Consider the following 19,329-nt stretch of genomic DNA (forward strand, 5'->3'; position numbering starts at 1 on the left):
ATGGACTTGAAGTGTTGCAATAACAATTTGAATGTGAGGCCTTGTCGAACAAACAGTGCTGGACTTAATTGAGACTGTGCATTGGGAGACCACCAGTTCATCAAACTCATTTAATTCAATTAGCCTGCCATTGATTTGCTATTGAGTCGCTATATATTTGCGCCCAGATCCCAAGTCGGAGAGGCGGCGGGAGAATCAGCAGGGAGTCAGTTGCTGTGACTGGGGACCGGAGGCGAAGCACATGAGTAACCTCCAAGCATTCATGTCAGTATTCATGTCTGGCTCTGCTTTGTTGCTGCACAGTAGCTGCAGATATGTGTCAACTATATCGCCAACCAGAAAATAATGAGGGAGAGGGGGGGCAATTGCTCACAGCACAAGCTATTTTTGAATAAATAAATGCTAGTGGCGTGAATCCGAATACAGTGTCCCAGTTTTTACTTTCCTTCACGTGATTTATTTTCAATGAGTATTTTCCATCTTTTTATTTGGAGAAGAATGTGCATGGACTCATATTCATCTTTTCACACGTCATTTACAGTGTGACAGGGTTTCCAAAATAGCTATATTCTGTGTTCACGTTATGCTAATTGCAATAGGAGTCCAGAGACTGGAAAAATAATTACTAAGGACTAGACGAATGCCCTTAGGAGTTGGGGTCTAGGCTTCTCGCTCTCTCATTCTTCTCACTCTCTCTCCCACCAGTTCTTGAAAGAAAAAGATTTTTTGTACCCTGATAGACTCTAGGGCATAAAAAAACGTCAGACCCTTTTATCTACTTTACTCTTAAAGAGCTCTGAAGGCCTTTAAGGAAACCCGGAGTTAAAGGAATAATGGCTTTTCGAGCTTTCATCTCCTTCACTGACACTGAGAGAGGAGACATCATAATCCCCAATGTCAAGGCAAACAGTCATCACCACCTCACATACTCACTACAGCCTCTTGAGACCATTAATTTCCTCTGAACAAGTGATGAGGTTCTAAATATGAGAAGCCAGCACAAATATATACTGTACATGTGGTCCATCCATAATGACATGAGAATGCAATTATAGCAGTTTAACCTCAACACGCTCTTCCCCGTGTAGCAATCAGACAGACTGCTGACAGTTGACTAATAGATTTATGTCCTCGGCCAGGATTAACCAGGAATGAAGAGGCAGATTCATTCAACCAAGATGTGAGCACATTATCTGGGTCAATGAGTTTATAGCCTCCAGTATATATGAACATGACATGCCAACTGGCCTCCTGATGTGCGTATTTATAAAAGAGTTGCCAATGTGGCTTCTGAGTCAAGGAAGTTGTGAGGATCATCATCACAGGGCCCTTTTGAAGTCATTTTTCTAAGTCTTTTTGAGGCACACCAAAGAGGAAGGGGGAACCACAGACACAATTAGGGCTGATGTGAATGTCGTCCGCCAAGATAACAGCCTCCTATGCCGAGATAAGCTGGACCTGCAACTGGCCCTTTCATCCAAAGATGGCCGCCACAGCCAATTTACAAACTAATGAGCGATTGATTCTAAAAAAGAGAAAAGGGAGAAAATGAAAACCTAATGAGTCTTAACATAACAAAAAAGCCCTGAACAAAGAGCGCAGCCCCAAAAGGGACTCCTATAGGCACTCACTGAGTCCTGCTTGTCCTAACTGAATAGGCATTTATGGATCACAAAGCCCTTTATGGCCAAAGCCAGAGTTCATAGTGCGATCGAGGCCATTACATGCAGCTCATCCTCCATAAAAGAGACAAGCAGCTAGGGAGAGGTCAGTGAAAAGATGCCTCAGTCCACTGCTTGGTTCCCCCCTGAAGGGCTCATTAACATTAGCTGCAGGCAGCTTCCGTTTCTACCAAGTCCGAAGGGGCGACTAAGAGGACAGTGTGCCTTTTCACTCTCCACGAATCAATGATTGTTTACACTCATTTACTCGTGGCTAACAGAAAAACCCAAAGAATGTGAGTAGCACAGACTTGAGCTTTAACCACATCGTTTTTTTTTTAACTCCAGAAGATTGATGGCGGCACTGACACAGAAATGAACTTGTCTGAAGAGCGTTGTGTCTGAAAACATGCAACTACGTCTGGATCAGTGGTCTGACCCTGAGATGTGTGACCTCTGGCAAAAAAAGAAACAAAACAAAACAAAGAATGGGCAAAGATGCCGTTTATACTTACAAAAGGGCAATGATGACATTTATACTAAAAGTGTTTATTTGGCATTATTGTTGTTTGGTGAGAAAACACTGCAACATTAGCAAATAGGCTATATTATTAAGTTCATGATTGCTGAGGCTAAAAAAATGTCAAGGCACATGGCTTGTCAGTCTTGGAAAAGATAACAGATTACATCAAAACACAGCCAGGTGCATCATAATAATAGAAAACAAAATGATCATATACAGAAATACCTCAAAATGAGATCAAGTCAGATTTGAGAACTTTTTCTCTCATATCGTCCTTCAAACACAGTTTATTGGAGCATACTGATGTGACCGACATCTCCAGATGATAAGTGTAACAGAAAACTGCAAATCCAAAGACCTTGTGCACCAAGGCAGAATCAGTCACATTGTCTTTTCGGCCGTGCGACTTATGACAGCCCTACCGGAACTTTCCTTAACAGTTCCCATTCATTCCGCCATTCCATTTATCAATTCATTCATGTAGAAAGGCTCTGGATCGCCCGGCGGTTCTCTTGGCTCACAACGAGTTCGCAAGTATCCTAGGGGAGGCCTGTCAGTCACTGGGCCACAGAGAGGGGCACGTTCGAGGGCCCGGGGTTGCTCTGCGGGGCTGGCGAGGAGACTGCGCTGGGCTGTGGGGCGTTAGCATTTGCGTTAGCGGCAGCGACTGAGGCGGCTGGCTCCATTTTGCTGATGTGTGTGATGAAGCGCAGACGGAGCTTCATGGCTGGCCGCAGATTGCAGATGATCTTCTCCACCTGGGGGATAGATGGAATTAACTCTTACTCTGGAATAAAAACTGACTCCCCCCGCTGCAAAGACTGGACTATCAAATCCCCACCCCAACATACTGTATGCACACACAATGACACAAATAGCACCAGCCACTTAAACACGTGAAAAATGTATCTATACAGATAATGTATAGAACACCGGTCTTCATGGGAAAATAAGTCCCTTCAAGGCGAAACAAGACCCGTCCGCTGGCGCGTTGGGGTCCGGTTCGCCCTGTCGGGATTTATTTTCCCCATAATGACCGCCGTTCTATACATTATCCCTTACTTATTCCACTGCTTGGTTGAATTTCCCATTGTCCTACGTAATTTAGAACGACCATTAACCGTATGTTATCTGCACACCTATGAAGTAGATCCATTTTTTGGCCAGATCACACTTCTATATTAATTAATTCGCCAAACTTCGTTGTGAAGTTTAAATGAACTGTCACGCTGCATCCCGAAATAAAATGCAGACGTTCAGAACATTGCAACATTGTAGCATATGACGGAGGTGGCTTTTTTAGCTAGATGGATGACAGCAGGCTAAGTAAAATAGCGATGTTTCAAAGCTAAAGTTCATCAGAATCTTGGGATACGCCCGCTTGACAACGGGAGAGATAGAACTAACGACTGGCCTTTGGCCGTAGCAACCATCCATTTAGAACTAGTAACGGCAGTTTGTCCTGTGAGTTGAGAAGAAATTCTGTCGGAAGAAATTAGTTCTACAAACAAGACAGTTTTAGCGATTAAAACGTTTAAATTGTAACAGGAAATGAACATAACGCAAGTGGCAACAGTGGAATAAGTGGGATAATGGACTCCACGGTGGTCTGTTCACAGAAGTTAATGCACTCCGCTTCGCGTCGGGGCCGTTTTACAACCTCGACCGTGCATTCTGTGAACAGACCACCGTGTCGTCCATTATCCCTTACTTGTCCAGAAGTGAGATAATTTAATTTCCTGTGTATTAGCCGCATTGTGTATAGACCGCATACACTTATGCAAGTAAAAAAAAACAACAACAACATAATAATACCATATTAACTGCCTCCGTGTATTAACCTCATAGCTGAAGAAATGTTGCAAAATCAATGTATTAACTTTGGCTAATAGTTGGGAAATTATGGTAATGAAGAAAGACACAGTGAAGACAGTAAAAGACATTCACTATAGCTATTGCAGCCACACTCACAGAGAGTTTAGGAAATGGGGACAGACAAAGGAGAAAGACTGTCAGAAAAAATAGCAACGTTGCTTTGGTCTATAAATCAGTGAAAATAAAAGAGAAAGGGAGTAACTTCAGGTTAACGACCCCAATTTACTTGTAAACACAGCAGGCTTGGCAGGAGAAGCCCATTTGAATTACAAAAGAGCAACTCAGGCACTTGGACAATCAAAGAGAGAAAATACTCATAATTGTACGAGGACAGAAAATAGATGGAAAAAAAAAAAGGCAACCACTAATGAGTCTCTGCTCTGACCGCTTGACAGAAGACACAAAACACAACAAGACAAACAACGTTTTTTCTCCTTGCCTGGTCTTTGACGCTGTCGCCGGTGAACATGTACTTGATATGGTAAAGGAAGTCGCAGACGGGGTCCATGTAGGACAGGTGCTTGCAGTGCTGGTCCACAGCTTGGAGCATCTCGTAGAATGCCACGCCAATCTGAGCCACCAAGACGGAAGAAAAAGAGAACAATAACTTTAAAACTTTAAAAACTTAACTTGAGTGTGTGTGTGTGTGTGTGTGTGTGTGTGTGTACATTTTCCTTACTTTCCGAGAAAAAAACACAAATCAGTAGCTCCAAGTGTTTATTGAAAAGCTTTAATGCCAGACTTGTTTGGGTGAATATTACTAAGGAAAACTCTTGAGTTCTGCCTTGACAGTCGAGAGCCAGAATCAAAAGCCCTTAGTGGTAAAGAATGGTCTCCTAGGAAGCAATTGATGCTGCAGGCCGCTTATACGATGCTTTTGGTGAAAATATGCTTAGCATCTTTATTGACAAGGCTGCGTGAATTCAAACTCTGCTCTCAAAACAAAAGAAAAAAAAAGAACCCTTGGAAACCGGGGAAAACAGATGCACAAACATTGCCCATGGACTTAGTATTGAGTGTTTATGTTGTCTATGTTTATGTGAAGAGCTTCGATTGTGCTAGAAAATGTGCTGTATATAAGTTTGGTCCGCAAGCTATTCCAAGTGGTCCGCGAGCAGACGTGGTAAATATAATATAGATGAGTTGCTTGCAATATTGAAACAACTTCTATATAAATCCAAACAGTTCTGATCACTGCCTATGTAATGTTCTGTTCACTGCCTATGTAAACTATGCCAGTTTAAATAATATAAATCCTCTGACACAATAAACAAGGTGCAAAGAAAATAAGCAAGGTGACTCAATGAGTAGACCGATTGTGTAATATAGTGTTGAAGTAGGTCTACTCTTTTTTTAGCTAGGTGGTACGTGAGTTGTTGTTTTTTTTTTGGTTACGTGGTCCCTTGGTCTGAAAAAGTTTGAAAGTTTGAGAAACACTGATATATATTTGAGATACACTATATATATATATATATATATATATATATATATAGCTCTAAGAATAAACTTACTTTCTCTCTCTCTCTCAAACACACACACACACACGTCAATTTGTCCCCGACTCCCCCAATTTCCTGCCCGAATGACAATTTGATGAAATGAAATAAGCTAATTTCTTTCAGAAGAACAGCATGACATCTTCCATTCCTACATCCGGAGATTGAGAAAGCCCTAATAGAAACGCCTTGAGTGTCTACATAAACCAACTCCAATGGAGATTAGGCTATTATTCCAAAGCCTAGAGTAGCTCAACAGGTGTGTCTGTGTCTGTTCTGTGTGTGTGTGTGTGTGTGATGTGACCTTCACTACGGCCAGAGGATGGCCGGTTGCTAGTGAATTGGGGCCGTTGGCCTCGATGTCTGGAGGCTGACCGAGTGCAGCAGGGCCACGTGCTTTGGATGAGGCTTTGGATGAGGCTTTGGATGTGCTGCTCTGGGGGGAAATGTCCACTATTCCACGCCGCTCCTGAGCCAGTGTCACTTTAATGGTTGGCGAGAAGGCAGTGTGAGCTGATTAAGCCATCACACATAATCACACAAATTACAGAAATGTGCGAGTGGTAATCAAAAATAAGCGACGAGGGTTTGGGTGTGACGAGAGTAACCAAATAATAACAACAACAACAACAACAGCTGAGAACTTGACAGCAAATAAATCCCAACCTTGGAGCTGGGGATTCAGACAGCGGCCATTCTCCACTCAGGATGGAGTTGTCACCAGAGTTAATGATTTGTTCTAATCGGTGCCAATCAATCCGTCTGAGTATGTCTGTGTGTGTCTAGGTTTTACATAAGAGTTTAAGTTAATTAAATAAATCACATTCAATTGTGCCGAGATTATACCAGAATGTGAAAAAAAAAAATAAATCGTGCACTCGCTGATGTTAAGTACAGGCAGCCTCTGGAAATAACAGCTGGTTAACACTGGTTACGGGAGTTTCTCCGCACCAAAGCTGATCTTAATCCTCCGGTAGTGGATTTGTGTCGAATAACACCAGTGGGATTTGTCTGAGGGGGGAAGTGATGAGAGAACACTTTCAGCAGAGGGCCTGAATGCGTGTCTCTCGAGAGCTGCTCTTTGGTGTTAATGGAGGAAGGAGAGGGAGAAAAGAGGGAGAAAGAGGAAGACATGAAGAGAAAAAGAGAATGAGTAACATGTTGTAGAAGAACTACCGGTAGAAGGATCAGTAAGTGCTTTGTTTTCTCTGACATTTCCTTGACTCCTTAAGTGTTCGAAATACATAATTCATGTTTTTGTAAAACTTTAAAGAACTGTATTAGTGTTAAGAAAACTATACAATTATGAGAGGAAAGCTAAGGAGGTGGGGAGCATAATAATACATCAGGATAAACAGGTGGGTAGAAAGAATAATGTTGAAATACTCTAAGTTTACATAAAGCTTACATGCTTTTTTACGTTACTACATAAATCCTATTATCCTAGCTGAGAATGTGCATCTGTATTTCAGAAAAAAGCAAAGAAGAGAATACTACAGGAGGAGAAACGGAGAGAGAGAGAGAGAGAGAGAGAGAGAGAGAGAGAGAGAGAGAGAGAGAGAGAGTCACCTGTGTGATTCTGCTGCATTAGCAAAGGCTAACAGACAGCAGGTGTAGTCCCAGTGGATGGCGACTCTCGAACGCCCACTCAGGAGCCCTGGAGACTAGCCCCGACTCTCTCTTGCCTTCCCTTTAATCAGGGCCGATTGCATCTGTCTGTCTATGTGTGTGCGCGCGTGTATGTGCGTGTGTGTGTGTGTGTGCTTATGTGCATGTGGGAGAGAGCGAGAGGCGGAGATAGTGTTTGTGTGTGTTTGCCTTATCTTCAGCTTATGAAAAAAAAAATGAACGCCTTATGACTTTTAGAGGCAAACAAGCAAGAGAACGAGAGAGAGAGAAAGAGCCAGAGAGAAAGAAGGAATCATAGAAAGGGAATGAAAAAGAAAAGAGCGAGAGAGAGAGAGAGAGAGAGAGAGAGAGAGAGAGAGAGAGAGAGAAATGAACACTGCGTAAGTGAGCAGAATTTTCTGAGCAGCTCACCAGCTCTTCTCTGACAAACACTTGGCTGTGGATGGTTCTGAAAAAAGACCTCACTGCTCACTTTCTCTACCTTAATGTCCATGTATGCCCTCTTTGGCTATCCAATCAATCGACACTGGCAAATAGCCTGAAAGGAGGTTTGTTGTTAGGAATACCAGATGGTTTTAACCTCCAGTCTTTTACGGGGGCCCAGTGAAGAGAGAAGAGGTATCCTTTGGGACCAACAATCAGTGAATGAAAATAAGTGTGTGTGTGTGTGTGTGTGTGTCTGTGTTTGTTTTGCATTCATGACAAAGACTTGCACGTTAGACTACATAGCATCGGAGAGGCATCCAGCATTGTGTGTGTTCTTAAGTTTATCTGTGGGTGAATGTTGCAAAGGCGCGAATGCATGACGTGTGTGTGTGTGTGTGTGTGTGTGTGTGTTTTACCTCCAGCATGCAGCGTGTCCTCTCCTGCTGGAAGCGTTGCAGGAAGGGACCGACCAGGTGATAGACGTACAGCAGCTGGAACTCCGTTTTCACTATGGGCTTCAGTACCTCTGACAGGAACCTGAGACAGAGAGAGAGAGGGGGAGATGGAGAAAGAGAGAGAAAGAGAGAGAGAGAGGAAGAGAGCGAGGGAAGGAGGTAGAGGGAGAGGAAGAGAGAGAGGGAAGGAGGTAGAGAGGGAGGGAGAGAGAGAAGGGGCAGAGGGAAGGAGGTAGAGAAAGGGGAGAGAGGGGCAGAGGGAAAGAGGTAGAGAAAGGGAAGAGAGGGGGAGAAAGAGGGAAGGAGGTAGAGAGAAGGAAGGAGAGAGGGAGAGAGAGAGGGGGAGAGGAGGAGAGCATATTGACATTAAATAATTTCAAACCAGGCAAGGCAACAGGCAAACAGCCAGAGATGACAGAAGAGGAGGAGATCTAAGAGGAGAGAAAAGCAAAAAGAAGATCAGAAAGAGGAGCCAAAAAAAAATAAAAAAGGCAGCCAACCTCTGCACACTTGGCCAGCTCTGAGCGGCGGCCTTGAGCCGGGTGTGTGGAAATGCCAGGCCAGACAGGTGGTTGAAACCGACTCGGACGGCTTTCGATCTGCGTCACACACAAATCCAGCAGAACTGGCCAGCAGAGCGGAGAGGAGGAGGACGAGGAGGAGGATGAGGAGAGGAGGAGGAGAGGAGGGGGGCTACAGGACCAACAAGAACCTTCAGAAGCGTGACGGTGATAGAAAGCGCCAGAGCAGACTGTCGGCAGCAGAAAATTGAGCCAATCTCACCACGTTTTGAAAAGGTGTGTGTGTGTGTGAGAGAGAGAGGGAGAGAAGGAGAATGAGCGTATGTGTGAGAGTGTGACACACACACGCGCATGACACACTTCGTTGCCTGTGTCAAAAGAGATGAGTCTCCTCCAGAAGCAGGTTGTCACTGCTCAAAAAGTGCAAATACACACACATGCACACACTCACGTCTCACACACATGCACACACTCACGTCTCACGCACATAGACACACACAAACCCACCCTACCAATGACCATCTAAAATATACAAACAGCTTACCTACATAAAAAGGTTGGCAGTTTCTTATTCAACACAGCCACACACGCAGGTGTGCACGCACACACATGCACACGCACACGTGAGAACAGGCTGCCAGTCACTGCCACATACTAGGGATGCATGATATATCGGCGGCCGATATATTATTAGCCGATAAGTGAAAAAATTAAAATATTATTATCGGTACGATAACAGAATTCTGGCCGATAATTTGTTGCTATTTTTTAAAGTCCTAATTTAGGCCTCGTAGGGAGGTCCGTCTGGCTACACTGAGCTAGCCTACTTGAGCTTGGTTGGCCATACTTTTTCCTCAATATAATGTCAGCGGTGTGAATGTATTTCACCACTCTAACAAAATCTGTGGATATGCGTTCATTTGGGAATCTGTGCATCTCAAAATCCTCTCGTGAATGATCCGCCATTTAACCTTAACTGAGCGGAGCTCAGCCCTATATAGAGCCGTCTTGTGCTGGTGTGTTTGCACTTTACCGCACTGGTCGGGGAAACAAATAAACAAACTCGTTAGTGGGACGAGTACATAAGTAGGCCTAGTTCTAAGTTGTGTTTTAATATTATATTTGCATTACTTTAGCTTGGGTTTTGTATTATTACCTAGAAATATGCTAACCATTCGTGCTTCAGTTCCAGTCAGGTCATCATAATAAGTTATTAAAACCTTCGGGGCTAACTCCTTTCATTTCTGCAGCAGCAGGTTGTGCGCAACAGAGTAGACGGACATAAGATCCAGTCTGAGGAGTTGCAGCTTTATTCAGTTACCCGCAGTTGAAACTAAACCCAAGTTTCCCTCACAAACTCTGATTTGGTCGCTATACTGTAGCTTGTTCCAAGCTGAGCCGTTTATGAGCGTTTAGTCCTAAAACAATTCAAACTCTCCTAGCCACTCACTTTCGCAATTCACTGGCGTCAGGTTCACTAGGAGCCACACATACTGTAGGGCTAGGCTACTGTTATGTTGTTGACTGCCGTACTATTGAGGACTATTATGAGTTCTGTCCATCATTTGGTGGTAGGTAAAATTACTGCAATAAAATTATGCTTATTACATGCTTTCCCCAAATCACTTTTCACAATTTTTTTTCAAGAGTAATATTATCGGTTATCGTATCGGTCACAACAAACCAATAAATATCGGTTATCGGCCCTAAAATTCCATATCGGTGCATCTCTACCACATACTGAAACACACTTTGGGCAGATAAGAGTCGACCAGTCACCTCCGGAGCAAAAACAAATGACTAAAAGGAACACGTCAAAGAGACGTGCCAAAAAGACCAGCTCAAGCAAAAGAGAATCGTTGTACATTCAATAACAATAACAAGTCAAAAGAGAATTAATAATAAGGTGGGAAAGGGTCCAGTGACAAATTAACAGAACTAGACAAAAAAAATGACAAAAATGTACTTCTCTCTGATGACAGAAGAGAAACCCTCAAATCCTCCCAAACGGGTAGGCGATGGGTAGGCCCAAGGCAAGTGGAACAGAGATACTCCACAAAAGGATGAACCTGAGCAAGTCCCTTTTGTGTCAATCACATAACACCATCATGATTTTTCTCTCATCACAATTTCCTTTCCCTCTCTGAGAGGAGTACTATGACAGTCACTGGAGTAAAGGGGCGCATTTTATAATTGTGAGGATGAAGAAGTCAAATGGAGAGACAAAAAATATATCGACCAGGGGCGTGTTTCCCAAAACCATAGTTGCTAACTAAGTTAGCAACTTTGTTGGTTGTAATGCAATTTCCCATTGCCAACCAATTAGGTTGCTAACAGGTTAGCAACTATGGTTTTGGGAAACGCACCCAAGAGCCAGAAAGCCTTCTTGACTTCAGTATTTCAGCGTTTCTTAAGTCCTCTCTCAAACGCTGATTCGGACTGATGAATCATGAGGGAATGGGAAGGTTCTGGAATGAACAAGTGATAATCCTCTGGCACTTTCCAAGCCACGACTCAGTTTGCCATGTCATACGTCTCTTTAAATATCCCTCTTGAAATGGTCAAAGAGAAATAATTCAATTTCTTGTGTAAGAATCCAATCCAGATCAGCAAAAAATATGAAAACCTGTGCAAAATTACATCAAGCACATATACAAGCACTAGCCACTACATAAAAAGATGACAGTACAAGAGGATGGTGGACTTTTTCATTTTAAATGTGTGGCCTTAACAACCAACAGGAGCTGTCTGGCTTCTGATTCAATTCAAATCCGGATGGAGACTGGCATTTCCATTCGGATTTATTTATTCTTCAATCCAATCTCCGTCAGCATATTATCAGGTGAAGGCGTAGCCCACCAACCCATTTCCTTACACAAACAGAACCTCCTCACACTTCGGCCGGCGCACTGGGTGCAAGGCATAGCTCAGCTCAATCAGCACCTCGTCGGATAACTCCTCAGGGGAACCGGTCTTGACTGACGTGACCTTAAACAAACCGTGTGGCATTAGCACGAGAGAACCGCTGGGCGGCTAACATTAGCGTGCTAAATCCGGAAACTCACAGCGGTTGATTCCGATCGGCTCGCCGCGAGGGGCTCCTCTAACCCGAGAAGACTAGCGGTTAATCCAACGTCAACAGAGCACAGAGGCCAGGCCAGCCGCCAACGAGGGCAACGGGGGCCCGTCAGCAGAAACAACGAGCCAAGCTTAAGCCCCGCAGACTCCTGCCAGGCCGAGCTGAACCTCTACAGCGAGACAAGCAGAGTCAGAGATCCCTGCAGCAACTAAAAATGAAGTGATCGATGAGATAGAGGCAGTAAAACAAGGGCTTTCAGGAACTCGCGCTCAGATCAAAGCAATGTTCCAGTCGATGACTTGGGTCACCTTTACGAAGAGCCTGCATGTGGTCATACATGGGTTTACATGGAATGGTTCACGTATCTATTCGTTCATATAATGCTTGATGTCAAATTGGAATTTGATCTGGTGGATTATTTGATTCTGTCAGTTTCATTGCCCAGCTGTTGAAATCTATCTGCAATGTGCGTGGAAACTTTTCGCTCACCGTATATCAATTTTGACAGCGGACTATTAGGACGGCAAACTCGATGCGAGTGTCTGACAGAAAGACTCTACACTGGATGGCCAGTTCTGTCATGCTAGTCAACAGCATCCAAAATGGCTCAAATCCAGCGCTGAAGCATCCAGATGAGCCATGTGCCCGTATATAACAACGCCAAACGCATCTCTGGGCACGTCTATCTGCGTCACTTGGTCCATAATTCAGCTGTGTACAAAGCAGCTACCGTCTGAGACCTCCCAGGAGTGGGGGGCCTCAATCAATCCCAATATGGCCGCCTTCCAATGAGCGGGACATCTGTATAATCAGCAGCTTTTTAAAACAGGAGAACCCAGACCACAGATGCAAGGCGGAAAGGATTCCCCACCACCACCACCACCCAAGTGGGTAGTGGGTGGGTGGGTGGGTGGGTGAGGGAGGGTGGTGGTCCATACTCACTTGGGGATAAGGGAGAGCTGCCCGATGCTGGAGTGGTGCCAGACAGCGTGGGCCAGGGCCAGCACGTAGCTGCAGTACATCTCCGAGTAGGACTGGTGGCAGGCGGTGAAGTCCAGCAGCTGGAAGGGGTAGCCCACCCACTCCGTCTCGGAGGTGAGCGCCGGGCTGCCGATCACGCTCACAATGCGGTCGTGCAGAACGATCCAGTAGGGCTCCTGCAAGAGAGGAAGAGAGAGAGGGAGAAGAGAGGAGAGGGACAGGAGAGGAGATGAGAAGAGAGAGGAGAGCAGAGGAGAGGAGAGAAGTAGAGTAGAGGAGAGGAGAAGGAGAGAAGAGAGGCATGTTACCCCAATGTCTGCTCAATGGAGTCCCCTTAACTCTCTAATTGTAGCACTAGTTCTTCTCGGCATAGCATTGAAATAGTGACAACTAGTACAAAAAGCACTTGCCTAAAAGTACAAGCAATTGTAGAAGTTACAGGTTTTTCTACTGGATCCTAGTCCACTTTTTAAACCATGGAGGTATTATATGAGACCGGAGAGAGTGAGGAGGTATTCAATATGGCACCTAAATGGCTTGTTTGTGAAAAGGTGGGTGGCAGAGAGCCCATGCCGGAGTTCACAGAGAGAACACCATTTTTAAAGACTGTGGCAGCCAACTGGGCTGCTAACTGGCTGAAGCTAACCCTCTAAACTCTGACCCCCTGGTTTCAACAAGTTGTCACCAGACTGTAAACTCTCTGGCTCTGCTGTCAACATAACAGCGGACAGCTGGACCCACTTAACACGTCCCTAAACAAAGACTTAGCCGGGGACTTAGAAAAAAAGGGTGTATCAAGAAAATGGAATTAAAAAGATATATTTGTGCATCGAGAACTATGTGTTGCTGGGAGATTTTTTGTGAAGTGGGGAAATGATCCACATTTTCATCAAAGTAAGAGGTTCTAGCACTTTGATCGAAGAATGGCTAATATCCAGTGCCAAGCTACACACAATGTGGACCCAATACTCCAACAAGTCTAAACTGCCCTAATTAACTCAGGCAGCTTTTAACACAGCAGTGACCAAGCCTTTCCTCCAGGGCCTACAGCCCTAATGCTGTTTACTGCAGTCACACACCGCTGGCCTCTTTATGTGTGTAACTAGATCTCAGCTGATGCTGTGGGACTAACAACCTGAATCATGTGGCCTTCTGACTGCCTACGACAGGAGATCTGCAGGACACAGAGGCCTGTTGAATAGCAGTCTTAACTTACCAGTCTTAGACTAGAGAAATTCCCACATGAAGGCTTTGAATGGTCATTTAGCAGCATGTACCACTATAGTTCAAGTCATAACCTAAGAAATAATGAGTCCATTCAACTATTAAATGATTTCCTTGAATAGCACTCATTATATCGCACTAATATTACATTTATGTGTAATAAACTAGAAAAGAGATCTTCACTCAATGTTGACAGTTTTGAGGCAAGAAATTTTATATTAAAAGCCAAATGAAAAAACACAAAACCCGCCAGGCCTCATTTTTAAAAGACTTTTTGGAACAAAGCTACTGAAATTGCTGGACAGATGGTGAGAGGGACAGGACCAAGTCAGAGATAAAGGGGTGGGGTGGTGGGGGGCTTTATCACGGAACCTACCGGAAGAGCGGTGATGACGAGACCGATAGCATTCATCCAGGCCGTGATGTTCTCTCGAGGCACCAGTGGCTGGCTGCAAGACACACAAACACACACACACACACACACTTCAACGTCAGTGAAAAAACCCACAAGCCACCTTCCATATCCTCCACAGACACCGCTCTCGGACTCCACACTTGTTCCGCCATGACTCATCCTGGCTAGAGCATCAGTAAGGATGTGTGTGTGTGTGTGTGTGTGTGTGTGTGTGTGTGTGTGTGCGTGTGTGTGTGTGTGTGTGTGTGTGTGTGTGTGCGTGTGTACGTGTGCGTGTGTACGTGTGTGTGTGTTTAATCTCTAGAACGTAACACATCATCGCCACACTCATTATCTGCTGCAGGCAGCCGCATCCTTGGAGCAGGAGAGACTGAAAGCCTTATGTAATCTTGGCCATGATCTCCATTTCCCCTCCACAGACTCGGTGGGCCAGGCGTGTGCTGTTACAAAGGAGACCTGACCCGCCAGTGCACCTGGGTATTCTACAGTTGGATAACGATGAGAACGGTGGAATGGAGAGACGTGACTCCACTGACAGGGATGAGAGTAGTCAGAAGAGCACAGCTCCTGACTCAGTAATATCACCAGTTTTGTTTAATCTTAATCTTTATAATTTACTTGGATTCTTAAGGAGGAGCTATGCTCCTCCGTACACATTTGCACGCAACGAAGACGTGCGTCATTGACGCATGGTCCCAATTGTTGGGGAGGCACACGACACCCCCTACACGCCGCGTTGGTGACCCGTGCACAGGAGACAGAAGCAGGACTACAGCAGGCCTATTAGTTGCCTATAGATAGACCAGAATCCTTTTCTTCCTTTCTGTGCACATACTGATCTCCCTGTAATGATGGAGTAAACTGGTAGTGGCTTAAGGTCACAATGTATGTGTCTGCCGAATATATTTTTTCCTATATTTGTGACCTACTTGTTTGCTCTGTTCTATTTTTATTTTTTCATGCTTTCCATCTAAGCCTATAATATGGGGCTCCATGGATGCCAATAATAAAAAAAAAAAGGTTGAAGTCGATTCTATTCTAGTGTATAAAAAGGAAACTGAGCCAACTTCATACCTACCCTCCTTGTGAGGGTTATATTAATAGAAAAACCTGCCCACACATCCTTTCTCCACATCGATCTAGCAACACCTCCACCCCAAAACAATCCTTACCAGGGATCAAGTATTCACCACTTAACTGCTAAAGTTCAGCTCACATTAAATCCCACACACACACTTCAACGTCAGTGAAAAAACCCACAACCCACCTTCCATATCCTCCACAGACACCGCTCTCGGACTCCACACTTGTTCCTAACTTGTTAACTAAAGTTAAGCTCACATTAAATCCCAATCAAAATAACACTTTCATATTCAAATGACAAAACAGCATTTCACAGTCAAGACTTAATATCCAATTCATAAATGCTAAGTCCTACTGAGCCAACCCTCTACATACTATGTGTGTACAAGACTATTGTGTTAAGACTACAACAACTACCACAGGCCATTTACTTCAACAACACTTAACAATGAATAATAGAAACAATGAAGACATTCACTATTGTGCATTAGCACACTGCACTATAATGTAACGCTTTAAAGGAGAATTCCGGTGATTTTTCACAGAGATCTCAGTTTCTCGAGGTCACGGAGTATTGTCGATATGAAAAAAACTAAAACAATTGATTCTACATAGCTCCAGTTGCTGCAGTCAAGAGCTAAAGCGGCCAGGCAGCTACAGTGCTACACTCTGGGGGCATGTTCATGATCACCTGCCCCCAGAGTGTAGCAGTGTAGCTGCTCTAGCTCTTGGTAAAACTGATCGTTTTCGTTTTTTTTCATACTGACAGTACTCGGTGACCTTGAGAAACAGAGATCTATGTGGAATTCTCCTTTAAATAGTGGGGACTAAGTGTAACGGAGGCAAACTGAGCTAGCATGCTAGTTGCCCGTGTAAATCCTCACACCCCTAACCTTAAGAACGCTTCTAACCGCTGAGTTGGAAGCCTGGGCTTTTAGCTCAGTGATTAGAGCGTTCGACTCTCATGCCTGTGTGTGTCGAGGTGGCGGGTTCGAGGGCCGTGAGCCGCGGACGAATTATGACCTGTGTTACATAAGCACACATTGCTGACCTCTTAAGCACCACGTTGAGGAGGGCATTGCCCACATCCTTGCCGGGTACTGCCAGGGCCATGAGCTCCACGCAGGTGACGTGCAGAGCGTGCGCAGCCGGGTTGGGGAACTCGTTGAAGCGCCAGTCACAGTTGGGGAATGGGCCAGGAGACTTGCCTGCCATGGGTGGCACAGGTTAAAGAAAGACTTCTGAATGAAGGGGTGTGTGTGTGTGTATGTGTGTGTGTGTGTGTGTGTGTGTGTGTGTGTGTGTGTGTCTCGTGTGCTGCGGGGTATATATTGGGATACAATCTCACAAGGAAGATGAAGTAAGAGAAGTGTGTGTGTGTGGCCTACGTACATGCATATAAGCAAAACACAGAACATTACAAGGACCAAGAGAAGACTTCTTCCTACTTAGGACAATGACCCAAACAACAGGGCATCTGTGCCTATGTCTGTATGTGACTTTGGGATTACTGACAAAGATGGACAGATTCTCTCTCTCTCTCTCTCTCTCTCTCTCTCCCTCTCCCTCCCTCCCTCCCCCTCCCTCCCTCCCCCTCCTCCTCCTCCTCCTCCTCCTCCTCCTCCTCACTAAAAGGATATTGTCCACCAGGCGTCCGATAAGCTTGCAGTAGTAGGTGTCGTCGGGTATCCAGACGTTGTCCTCGCGCGGGTTCATGCCGAACTTGAGGTAGGTCTCGCTCAGGCACCAGCCTGGCGTGCGGTTGTCCTTGAGGGAGCTCATGATGGCGTGCACCAGCTTGCGCTTCAGGTTGGTGCGGTCGCGCAGGTGCCGCTCGTAGTAGTGCAGCGTGTTGTACAGGTACGTCACTGGCCGATCTGAAGGAGTAGAAGGGTGTGTGTGTGGGGGGGGGGTGGGGGGCAGGGTCAACATTTATAGCCAGCACAGACGAATATCCACATGGAGATATCCATTACAAAAATCAATGAGAAAGTCAATTTAGAAATGCGTGTGTGTAGGAGGTGAGGTCTTAAAGTAATCAAGACCTGTTTAATCTCAGTAGACACACACAGTGGCCATAGAGACAGCTAAAAACAGTCATATAGACCTATGATTTACTTACTTTATTTTTTTTTCAGTTCTCATAGCTCTGCTAATAACACATAGGCAACTTGTGTTGGTCGATTCTTTAACCTATGGATTGTTTTTTTGGCCGACTGATTAATTGATTGATTGATTGATTAATGAATTTGTGAAAGCACACTGCCAGTGCCTCCTTAGGTTCTGACCATCACCGTAATGAACTGACCGAATCCCGAAGCCAGTGTCCCTTACCGTGGAACTTGTAGAGGCCGCCTAGGTGGTCGAGGAGGGTCTCCAGGGACTTGGAGACGGGCAGCAGCTCCAGGAAGCGGTGGATGACGATGTCAAAGACGGGCAGGAAACGCAGGCACACATTGCCAAAGTAGATGGGCAGGTACTGCGGCTGCAGGGGCATGGGTGGGCTCACCTGCTCCGCCAGGCCCTCAAAGTACAGCTTCTCAGGGTATTTCTGTCACACGGACGCACACACAAAGGCAGGTCAACATTTACAAATACTCAAAGACCGTTATGTGTCACTCCTCAAAACTGTGGACTTTAACCTCCTTAACATGGACCACTTCAGACAGCATCTTAAGGTCTTAATGTACCTGGCTATGTCCTCAGGATATCTCAGAGACACACAAACACATGGAAAGGTCAGCTAAATAACTGCTTAGCAGGACCCTGCGTCAGGATGAACAAGGGCATGGCCACGGTCTCTCGAAATGCCAAGGCAATCATAGGCCAATCTCCGCAGACACAAATGTCACCGTCAGGACCGGACAAAGAGCCCCTCCCCCCCTGACATTTCCCTCCTGCTGCTGGCCAGGGAGCCGGGGGAGGATGTGCGCATGAGTGCATCTTCTTCTGCATGTGTGCGTACACGTGTACGTGTGTGTGTGTGTGTGTGTGTGTTATAGAGACAAGGATAAGGGGACAACCAAGACGTGACTAGCCAGGAGTGGAAAGAAATGACTAACTTATCAACATCCAATCACAATTGCTATGTTTTGCCAACCTAGGACACTACAGTTAGTCAAATGATGTATGCTGGAACTGTTCACTACTGGCTAAATATATATATCCACTGCCTGAGTCTATACGTGTGTGTGAGTCTGTCTGTCTATATTAGTGCTGATGTGTGTAGTGGGGGTGGACACCATCGTTGTCTATACAGTATGTGTGTGTATAGGCATATATTCGTGGTGGGTCTTGACCTGGTTGTGTCAGGATGCTTACATTTCAAGAGGGTGTTGCATTCCATTTAGTGGAGTCATACCCTATTTGAATGTGTTCCAGTTCCAAAAGTCAGAAAACCAACCATCGTTGATGTTTTAGTGATACCAGTGATACCAGTTGTTAATCATTGCTAGCATTACCAGTTGATAACAATTCATTACGATGTATTTGACACATGCCACAACCACAGCAACATGGCCACTCGCATCTCTCAGAATTCTGAATCTAACTGGAACGCGCCATCAATGTATCCATTTGGATGGTGTTCCCCTCCAGTGGCTGCTGGGTAATGTAGTTTGCCTCACCTTGTGGTAGGACATGTGCTTGGTGTGCCAGTCGCTCTGCAGCCAGTGCTCGGGGGCGTTCTCCTTGACAAAGTCGCTGACGCGGTTGCGGAAGTCGTTGGGCTTGAGTAACAGCAGCTGGATGATGAAGTAGCAGACCTGTGCCTCGTTGCCTTCGTGGCTACGCATGGCCTGTTGAACATAGAACACACACATGCACACACACACATGCACACACACACACACACACACACACACACACACACACACAGTTACCACATATTATACACACTATAAAAACAATTCTCTGGGGCATTATGTATCCACATTAGTGACAGCCAGTATGATGATTATGA

General features: G+C 45.2%; 1 protein-coding gene across 1 annotated transcript in view; it reads right to left on the bottom strand.

Moving 5' to 3' along the window:
- Positions 1-2,194: 2,194 nt before the first annotated feature.
- The window catches only part of med23 (mediator complex subunit 23), a 51,433-nt gene continuing 34,298 nt past the window's right edge, over positions 2,195-19,329 (bottom strand). Inside the window, exons 22-30 of the mRNA XM_048250599.1 lie at positions 18,995-19,165; positions 17,703-17,919; positions 17,009-17,245; positions 16,420-16,585; positions 14,247-14,319; positions 12,608-12,822; positions 8,027-8,147; positions 4,499-4,630; positions 2,195-2,942 (exon numbers count right to left, since the gene is read on the bottom strand). Of these exons, the coding sequence (XP_048106556.1) occupies positions 2,742-2,942; positions 4,499-4,630; positions 8,027-8,147; positions 12,608-12,822; positions 14,247-14,319; positions 16,420-16,585; positions 17,009-17,245; positions 17,703-17,919; positions 18,995-19,165 (1,533 nt within the window). The 3' untranslated portion in view covers positions 2,195-2,741. The remainder of the gene's footprint in view (positions 2,943-4,498; positions 4,631-8,026; positions 8,148-12,607; positions 12,823-14,246; positions 14,320-16,419; positions 16,586-17,008; positions 17,246-17,702; positions 17,920-18,994; positions 19,166-19,329) is intronic.

This window comes from Alosa alosa, chromosome 8 (genome assembly GCF_017589495.1).
Source record: "Alosa alosa isolate M-15738 ecotype Scorff River chromosome 8, AALO_Geno_1.1, whole genome shotgun sequence".
NCBI lineage: Eukaryota > Metazoa > Chordata > Actinopteri > Clupeiformes > Clupeidae > Alosa > Alosa alosa.